This window comes from Panthera leo, chromosome F2, assembly GCF_018350215.1.
Source record: "Panthera leo isolate Ple1 chromosome F2, P.leo_Ple1_pat1.1, whole genome shotgun sequence".
NCBI classification, from domain to species: domain Eukaryota; kingdom Metazoa; phylum Chordata; class Mammalia; order Carnivora; family Felidae; genus Panthera; species Panthera leo.
Genome location: NC_056695.1, coordinates 62,682,392 through 62,692,015, shown reverse-complemented (window position 1 = coordinate 62,692,015; position 9,624 = coordinate 62,682,392). Strand labels below are relative to the sequence as shown.

The 9,624-nt window shown below is 42.7% G+C and overlaps 1 protein-coding gene across 2 annotated transcripts in view; it reads left to right on the top strand.

Annotated features, from left to right (window-relative positions):
* The first annotated feature begins 1,041 nt into the window (after positions 1-1,041).
* The window catches only part of TNFRSF11B (TNF receptor superfamily member 11b), a 29,537-nt gene continuing 20,954 nt past the window's right edge, over positions 1,042-9,624 (top strand). Inside the window, exon 1 of one of the 2 annotated variants that reach the window (XM_042923807.1) lies at positions 1,042-1,300. In XM_042923807.1, coding sequence (XP_042779741.1) covers positions 1,123-1,300 — 178 coding nt within the window. In that variant the 5' untranslated portion in view covers positions 1,042-1,122. The remainder of the gene's footprint in view (positions 1,301-9,624) is intronic. The other variant, XM_042923806.1, reaches the window with a different exon arrangement.

Below are 9,624 nucleotides of genomic sequence, written 5' to 3'. Positions count from 1 at the left end.
CCTCTTTGAACTTCTGGTAGAAGCACCTCCATTTGAAGGGGCAGATGCTCTGATCCCTGTGGGCAGTATTTACCCCTAGGGGGCTCCTTTTGTGAGTCATCCCCTTCCATCCTGGAACTCTGGCAGAGAGTAGAATTTGCCCATTTCACGAAAGCTATCAGGGAACACTTGGTCCTGATGGGGAAGCCGGCTCTGAAGTGATGTTTTCAGCACCTGGTGAAAACCTGGGAATCCGTGAACTGCAGGACCCCTCAGGACCGGACTAACTTTCAGACTAGCAGCTTGTGGGAGTCAGTGAGGAAGACAAGAGCCCTTTACGCAAGCACCAAACTTCTTTCAACAGCTTGGGGGTAGTGGAACGACCTTGGAGAATTCCAAGTACTTAGGATACTAAGGCAGCAAGAGCCCTTTGATGATGACGGTGTTGATGAGGAAAACAGTGGCCAAGGTATCCCACAGCCTGCCAAGCTTTTTCCTGTCTTAGGCGGGAAGTTTTTCCTCTGCTGATTCTCTCTGGCCCGAACTACCCCAGACAGCAAGAAGTGCATGGGAGGAAGGCCCCAGCTCTAGAACCAGACAGAAGTTAGAGACGGTCCTTCCGCATGGTCTGTGCAACCTTGGAGATTCAGGACCGCTCCCAATAGGGCCCTGAGAGTGCGGTGCGTAGAGCAGAGGCCTTGTTACCGGAGCTCTCAGAACCCGCAGAGAAAGGGCCCGGACGGGAGGGGATCAAGTGTGGGGGACGCACGCCTGGCTGCGCCCCGATCTCGGCTGGGGCGGCCGTGCAGGGCGGACGAGAAGGGTACTGCGGCCCCCGGCGTGCGCCCGGCCCTCCCGCGGCCGGTGGCTGCTGCCAGGAGGCCGCCCGCTGGCGGGAAGCGGCCAGGAAACCTCAGGGCCGCGCGGAGACAGCGGCCTCCTTGTTTCGCAGCCTGGTGGCTTCTTCTTTTTTTTTTTCCTCCTGGGAGGGCCAGACATCCCCGCCCCACCCCCAGCCCCCACCCCTCCCGGCGGTTCTCCGCCCTGGCTCTGAAAGCGTTAACCCCGGAGCTCTGCGCACACCCCACGGCTCCCGCCCAAGTTCCTAAAAAAGAAAGGTGCAGAGTTGGGTCCAGATAGAGAATGGATGATCAAAGCCAAGCCGGTACTTCCTGTCGCCCGGACGCTATATATAACGTGATGAGTGCACGGGCTGCAGAGACGCACAGGAGCGCTCGCCCAGCCGCCGCCGCCGCCACCGCCCAGAGCCTGAGGTTTCCCGGGGACCGCAATGAACCGGCTGCTGTGCTGCGCCCTCGTGGTAAGTTCCCGCCCGGGACGCGGGCGCCTGGGAGCCCGCCCGCCCGCTGCTCTCCGACCTCCCCGCGGCCCGACGGGCCCCCCAGCTCAACGCCTCCCGGTCCCAGGAAAAGTCTGGGCTCAGGTTGGAAAGGGGGACCTTCCTGGAGAGCTCATCGCATGGCTCCTAGGGTGTCCCTTTGCCCTGGAAAGTTCCTGCAGGGTTTATGGAAAGGAGAGAAGAGTTATAGACCTCTTTCTTTTGAATGATCTGTGTCATTGTATTTACTTTCTTCATTGCAGCTTATTTGACGCCCTCAAGGCGTTCATACCATCTTTGCTTAGTTATTGGATATTATTATCATTATCGTTAGTATTAAAGTAGCCCCTTAGTAGCAGGGTAAGGAGATGGCAGTCCTTTTAAAACTATTATAACTACAATAATATTTGGATGCAGTGAACACAATAGGGTACATGATCAGGCTCATTCCCTACTTAAGCAAATGTTATGGGAAATTTTGCATAAGTGGCACCAGAGAAAAGATCATACATACATATGTATGCACACATACACACACACATTTCATAACTATGCGATTTAACATTCTAATAAAATTTTATTTTTTAAATGGTTCACTTCAGTTCTCAGTTCAATATAATGTGGTGGGCTAATGTTAATTATGTTCTAAAATTTAAATAATTGAAGGTCAGCACTAAATACAGCGACAAGTTATTTTTTTTTAAATTTTTTTAATGTTTATTTCTGAGACAGAGAGAGACAGAGCATGAGCGGGGGAGGGGCAGAGAGAGAGGGAGACACAGAATCAGAAGCAGGTTCCAGGCTCCAAGCTGTCAGCACAGAGCCTGACGCAGGGCTTGAACTCACAAACCATGAGATCATGACCTGAGCTGAAGTCGGTCCCTCAACCAACTGAGCCACCCAGGCGCCCTAACAAGTTATTTTTAATGTAGTGTTTGGAAAGAGTCTTTGTGACTTCACTTGGCTTTTTTTTTTTTTTTTTAATTTAGATTTTTGACCAATCAAGTTAATAAGATTTGTATGTAGATCATTCTACACTATTGACCATTTCCTTTATGTCACTAAGGTGTAGAATACATTAAGATATGAATTGGACATTCACAAAGGCATAGGAAAACCCATATTTAAGTCACATGTGTGTTTTGAGCGTGTTCGAGTAAATGCTTGAATTTCAACATCTAACCCATGAATAGTGAGCAGTAGGCTAGGAAGTCTTCCAATTAGTTCCCAGGATACACAAGCATAAATAAGTAGATAAACAGCAAAGTCACTAAAGAAAATGTAGGTGAGACAGGAGTGCACCAAGAAGTATCTTATCTACCACTACATGTGTAAGATGCAATATAAAAATTGATCCACCAATATTGGTACCATGGAGAACTTTTGAAAAAATAGACTTCATTAAAACATAACACACATAGGGAATTGCACAACTCATAAGTGCCTAATAAAGTTTCTCAAAGTGAACACTTGTGATCTAGCACCCAGATGAAGAAATATGGCATTACCAGCAACCCAGAAGTTCCCTGGGCTCCCTCCCTATCACTACTATGTCTAATGCCAGAGTAATCAATATTCTGACTTCTAACATCAAATTTGGACTTTATATAAATGGACTTTATTACTTTTCTGTTTCTGGCCACTTTTACTTAAGTTCCATTATGAGATCATTTTGACTGTTGGATGTATAATAATTTATTTTCATTGGATGGTATTCCATTGTATGGATGTACCACAATTAATGTAATCATTCTAGTGTTTGGCTAGTTTACATAATTCTGCTCTTAATATGGGGACATTTTATTCTTCCTTGCCCTTTGTATTCTGTCAGAGATTTAATTAATAACATATTACCAATGGCTTTTAAATTTCAGAATTTCCACTAGATGATAATGTATGTACCTAATAAGTGTTCCTAAACAGTACGTAGGTGAAAGTTTTGATATGTAGTCTATCTAGGGAGATAGATGTGTGCCTAGCTAATACTAATTGTAGATGATGCAGAATTATCAAAAGAGAAGACTTCATATGTTGTTGGAACATAGTACATACTTTCAATGGGAAACATTCTTGTTTCCCTTTCTGTAGTTTCTGAGATTGACTTTATTTGCTAAATGATCGGAAACGAACACTTGGAACTTACACACAAGGGGTCCAGATGCCCTTTTGCAGGCACCGAGGAGCAGCTGTAAGAAGTAGAAGCGTTATAGGAATTTGTCCTTTGTAGCAGGCGTGCCCCTCGGCACCAGGGACAGAATGGAAAGGAAGATGGACACCATTCCTGTCCCCGTGAACCTCCCAGTCTAATGGAGAAGGCAGACACTGGACTATTAATTCTGTGTCTAATGAGAGTACCGAAAGGGGAAGTGCTCGGTGACCTGGGAGTATAAAAGATTCTGCTCTCCAGGTTCTTCTAAAGGAAGCCGCAGTACACATGAGTTATCAGTTGGACCAAACTTCAAATCCCGTAGCACCACTACTTGATCAATGACTGTGGCAAGTTACATCTTTCTGAGTTTTAGTTTTCTCCTCAGTAAAATAGAGCCAATGATATGTACACATGCAAGATACCACATACATTTCCTGCTTCATGTTAGCATGAAGCTTCTAGCTTCTAGCATTTTGCTCACAGACAACTGTAGCTAAATCTAGACCCAAGTGAATCATGGAAAAGAAATGCTGAGGATGCTCAGTGGAGAGAGAAGGCTTGAAGAAGGAGTGGAATGTTTTCATTGTTGCAGATAAAATCCACGTGTCCTGAACCGAAGAAGTGAGAGAAAGGAAAATCGTGTAGCAAACTGGAATTCTAGATTCTTTTGGGGATAGCAGAGGATATACTGGTAGGCAAGCAATGTGGGGGTGTGGCCATGAAGGCCAATGCCAAAGTCCCCTCATAGGCTCTCCGGGATGCTCACCAATGTGTCAAGCAGGGGCCTGCACTGCAAAGTGAGGTAAGCATATCAGCAGGCCGTTCCGTTCATGGTTGCTCAAGGGCCGTACATGGTTGCTCAAGGGCCGTCTGAGACCCTGGGAACATCCTGGCCTAGGCCTAGATTTTAACTGGTGGCTGAAGCTTCCCATTGTGTAGTGCCCAACCATCCACTGGCCTTCTCAAAGCTAAGCTCCTAATTAATGTCATGGTGATAAGACTTGGGGTGGAGGGTGCAGATGATGGGTTTGGGGGAAAGCAGATGATGGCTTCTCGGGACTACCGCCTGGTTGGCCTGTACTTTAGGATAATGCCTTTTCCGGTTTGTTTTGTTGTTGTTTATTTTGGTTTCCTTCCCCTTGCCCGGTGATTGAGGGTGTGTATTTGTCTAGCCTTTATTTGTTGGCTTATCTACTTATTTTAAGAAAATGATCACTCTGAAGTTTCTAGGAGAATCTGACATATATTCAGTCCAAAACAGTTCTGATCCCTGTCCCTAGCAACCTTCCTGACCTTTGTCACCTAGCAACCTTCAACACAATTCCCTAATTTATTAAAGTGAATCTTTAATTTTACTTCTAAGGCTTAAACCACAGTTGTCAGATTCAACTGGTTGGGGAATAAAGCATTCTGTGCCAGATGTTTTATCCACTTAGTTCTAGAAGGAGAGCTATGGCCGTGTCTATCAAAGGGGCACTAAACACACACCCAACTATTCTTGCTCTCCTATCCACTAACTTGCCTGCTGGGTTTTGCCCTAAGCAACCCTCAGCCCCCCTGCCTGCATGTTCCCTATTCTGAAAGCTTCTTGTGAAAAGCATTATTTCCTTCAGCATCTCATTAACCAATAGCATTTGCTTTAGCCTGAGTTTCTCCTTTGCAGCTGAAAAAAGTGGACCGGGAAATAGAGTGCAGAGAAAGAGTAATTGTATAAAAATTTATGTTCGTGTTACTCACGGCCTAGACTAATGATGCCTGGCTGCCTATGATGGAGCTATGAAGGAGCAAAAATGCCCACATTATCAGTGTATTTGTATGTTTTGCCCTGTAGGGCAGTAATTCTCAATGCTATCACTTCTTCCATGCACTTTGAAAATAAATCCTTTGTAACAACTCTCTTGCTCTCCTGAAATGAAATTTAGAGTACATATATTTTACCTGCATCCATAATTTTTAAAGTCAATATACTGGCATAACTATAAAGGAGAAATAAAAGGAAAGTAGCTAATAATAAAATAAGCTTCACTGTAAGAGATAATGAAGCGGTGATATGTTAGCATCTTGATGTGATGCCATGAACAGGCCACTAGGAGCAAAGGCTGAAGCCCATGTGATACACTGGTGTTTGAAACCATGATCAATGTTGGCTTTGGTGCTGTGCTTTTCTGAAATGGTGACCAAACCTTGCTAAAATTTTAAACAAAGCAAAGTACAACCTTCAAACCAATTTTATGTTGTTAAATCCTATAAAATTTAGTATGTGTAAAAATCATGCAAACACCACTTTGTGTATATATAAAATGTAATCGGAATCTAGGTCAGGATAATGATAAATAGGTTTTTTGTTTAGATCACTTAAAAATTTTTGTTTTAAGTTTACTTATTTATTCTGAGAGAGAGAAAAACAGAGAGAGTGAGTGAGCGCAAGTGGAGGAAAGGCAGAGAGAGAGGGAGAGAGAGAATCCCAAGCACACTCCGCACCATCAACACGGAGCCCTACGTGGGGCTTGAACTCATGAACTGTAAGATCATGATCTGAGCTGAACCGAGTGGGACACTTAACCTATTGAGCCACCCAGGTGCCCTTAGATCACTTATATCAGTTGTCAATAGGACATTTTAAAGTGTGTGAGACATGAGATTATTCTTGATTGTCCAGGACATTTAGCAGTCTATAGTGATTGTGACAAAGAAATCCCCTAGAATTTTCCAGAACTGAAAGGGAGTAACATCACCACTTTCTGGGAAACAAAGTATAAGCTCTTTGCAAACACAGATTTCCATTTTCTTCATAACTGTACCCTCCCCAGGTCTCCACAGTGTATGATACTAAATGTGTGTTTGTGGAATCAAAGGAACTATAGTGAGATTTGGTGGGGTGTTATATAATCTACCGACAGTTTCCATGAGTGTCCCAACAGAATTTAGCTTACTGCCAGAGATTTAACATTCTAATGTTGGCTTTGATCTCTTTCAAAATACAAACATGACATCCTATCCACTTGGCCAATATTTTAGATATTCTTTTGCACATTTCTACTATGAAAATACCTTAGTGAAGACCCATTCTTCTTTTTTATTTTTAATGTTTATTTTTGAGAGAGAAAGAGAGAGAGCAGGGGGAGGGCAGAAAGAGAGGGAGGGGCAGAGACAGAGGGAGACAGAGGATCCCAAATGAAGCCGGTTCTGTGATGACAGCAGAGAGCCTGATGTGAGGCTGGAACTCAAAAACTGCAAGATCATGACCTGAGCCAAAGGTGGACGCTTAACCAGCTGAGCCACCCAGGCGCCCCGAAGACCCATCCTTAAGTAAGCAACGGAAATGAACTAGATCCATGTAGTGACCCCTGGAGGTGCTACCTAAACTCAGTCGAACCCACTTTCTGACCTACCCATATGGTTGGTTTGGACATCAAGTATTTGTTTTTTGGTTGATCAGTTTTACATGTTTGTAAAATGTGCCAATGCAGATGTCAAGTAGACATTTGGATTCAAAATGTCAGAGCACAGGAGAAGCCGGGGCCGAGGGTAAAAAAAATCTGGTCATCGGCATACAGTGGGTGTCTAAAGTTGTAGATGTGGGAAGGGTGATTTCACACAGCGAGAGAGGAGTGGGGGAAGCAGCCTCAGCATGCGTTTCTGATACTGATAGTCCAGTAAACAAAATGCAAATATGAACAATAATAGCAGCCATGTTTAGAAAAGAAAACAAAAATCAAAATAAAACTGAGCAACCCACAATAGCAGGAACTAGTGAATCGGAAATCCTAGCAACATCTGTAAACTATCTGTGCAAGAAGAAAGACTGAGGTATGGCCAACTTGAAATAGATACAAGGACGGTATTTTTATGTGACATGTAATTAGTTTTTGGAACTCACTACCACAGAATATTTTGGGGTGACTAGCATAGAAAGTCTAAAAAAAGAATTCTTTTAAATGGTTGTAAGGGATAAGAATAGTGTGACAACACATTAGGTACGAAGCTGTGTGGTACCCACTCCCTCTCACATTTACCTGGCTTCTCTAAATTAACCTTCCGAAGGCCAGAACAGTCTTCAGACACACTAAAATGGTTTCTCCCAACTACAAGGTGACATGACTTCCCTGCCTGGGTAGATTGTTTTCACCCCAATTTCTGAGAAGCACCTGAATCAGCCAGACCATTATAGGTAGAGGATGCAGGAGGAAATGAAATCTCGTTCCTAAAAAAGTAATGTGCTCCTAATGGCCTTGATTTATTACTTTCTTATTTTGATTTTTTAAAAAATTTGCCTCTCTAAAATTATGTTTTAATACTGTGAAGACATTGTTTAGTTTCCTTGAAGCATCTTGTATAAAAATAAAAAGAATAGCCTTAGGATTTCTACTTCAATTTAGTCTGTACCTTGGAAGCATTTTCTGTAAGAGTTTCTTAAATAATCAACTATAAAATAGGGAAATGGGTGTCAGGATGAATTTAGATTTAAAACAAGACAGTAATTCATCTAAACTTTCTGACTGCCTTTAGTCAATTCAATTTTCTTCTCTGGTCTTTGATTCAGAAACTTCAATTCCCTTCCCCATGTAATGTTGCTTTCTTGTTCAAAAAAAGTGATTTTTTTTTTTTTTTATTCTTTGAAGATACGGATATCAGGAACCTATTCTTTAAAAAAGTTCCCCCCCCCCACCATCAATTTGCAGTAACAGCACCACCACCACCAACAACAACAAAAATGTAATTTAGGAACTCATTTGGACATAGTGACAGTAAGATCGCTGCAGTGGCAGACAGGAGGCAAAGGCTCTAATTTCTCAGTTGTGCCTTAGTCTGAGGTCTGGTTGGTGATTCCAGCACTGTGAGTCTTGGCTTTACCCATCTCTAAAAATTGTTGCATCATTATATTGTATGCCCGAAACTAATACAACCCTGCGTGTTAATTACACTTGGATAAAAAAAATCATAGTAATATACATAAATAAATAAAATAAAATAGGGGTATTGGACCAGGTGATATGTGGGAGGACTGCTTTAGTTTTAAGCTTTTGTCATTAAAAAATAATAGTAACAAATTGATGATATACTACTCGACACTCCAAACACGCAAAAGTCAAAAGGACTTATTTATCTATAAAAAAATTACCTTTAAGGCATGGGCTTTTTTTTTTTTTAATCTATTTTGTTGCCGTTGTCTGTTTCTTCCACCCAGCTGGTTTCACATATAAGAAATTCTGTTGAAGTCCATGAGATCCCAGAGGACTTACTAAAGAGGTATAATTTTGGTTGCTAGCAATCTCCTTAGACTCACTGGGAAGAATTTTCTTTGCAATTGTCTTCACAAGGAAGTACTTGTCAACTGCACATGGCTTTTTGAAATAAATGTCAAACCTGCGGGCAGAATAAGCATGATAATGGGCTAAATACTACCCTTGAGAACTACACCAGGCTGATAGACAGAAATCCTGCTCCCACAATTTCTGTTTTCTGTCCCTTCTTTTAATATTCAGTAAAAAGAAGAGAAAATTACCTAGATTGTGCTAAAATAAAGGTCCACGAGAAAGTATGAGTGATGTTTATTGAGCAATGATGTAGTTGTTAGTGCTATTTGTAAATTGTTCTCAGTCCTCCCTTCCGGAAACTTGTTAAGACTGTGCTTTCCAGCCTCCTGGTGAGGGTTGGGGGTTGGGAGAGGACACGAATAGTTCTGGCCAATGACTTGTGAATTAAAAGGGTATGCCACTTCCAAATTAGAATACTTAACTGTGGACATATGACCCCTTCCCTCGGCTTTTTTTTCTTCTCTTTCTCTCCTCCACAGCCAACCAGCCATGTTCTAGACATTAGTTGCTTTATCATCCTAGGTCCTGGACAAAGGACAATGTCAGTCGGCTTCAGTGGACTCACTAGGAATATAGCATGAATGAGAAATCAACCTTTGTTATTTTTAAAAAAAAATTTAAATGTTTTTATTTATTTTTGAGAGCAAGCAGGAGAGGGGCAGAGAGAAAAGGAGACACAGAATGGGAAGCAGGCTACAGGCTCTGAGCTGTCAGCACAGAGCCCACTCTGGGGCTCGAACTTGTGAACCTCAAGATCATGACCTGAGTCGAAGTCGGGCACTCCACCAACTCAGCCACTCAGGCACCCAAACCTTTGTTATTTTTAAGCCACTGAAAAT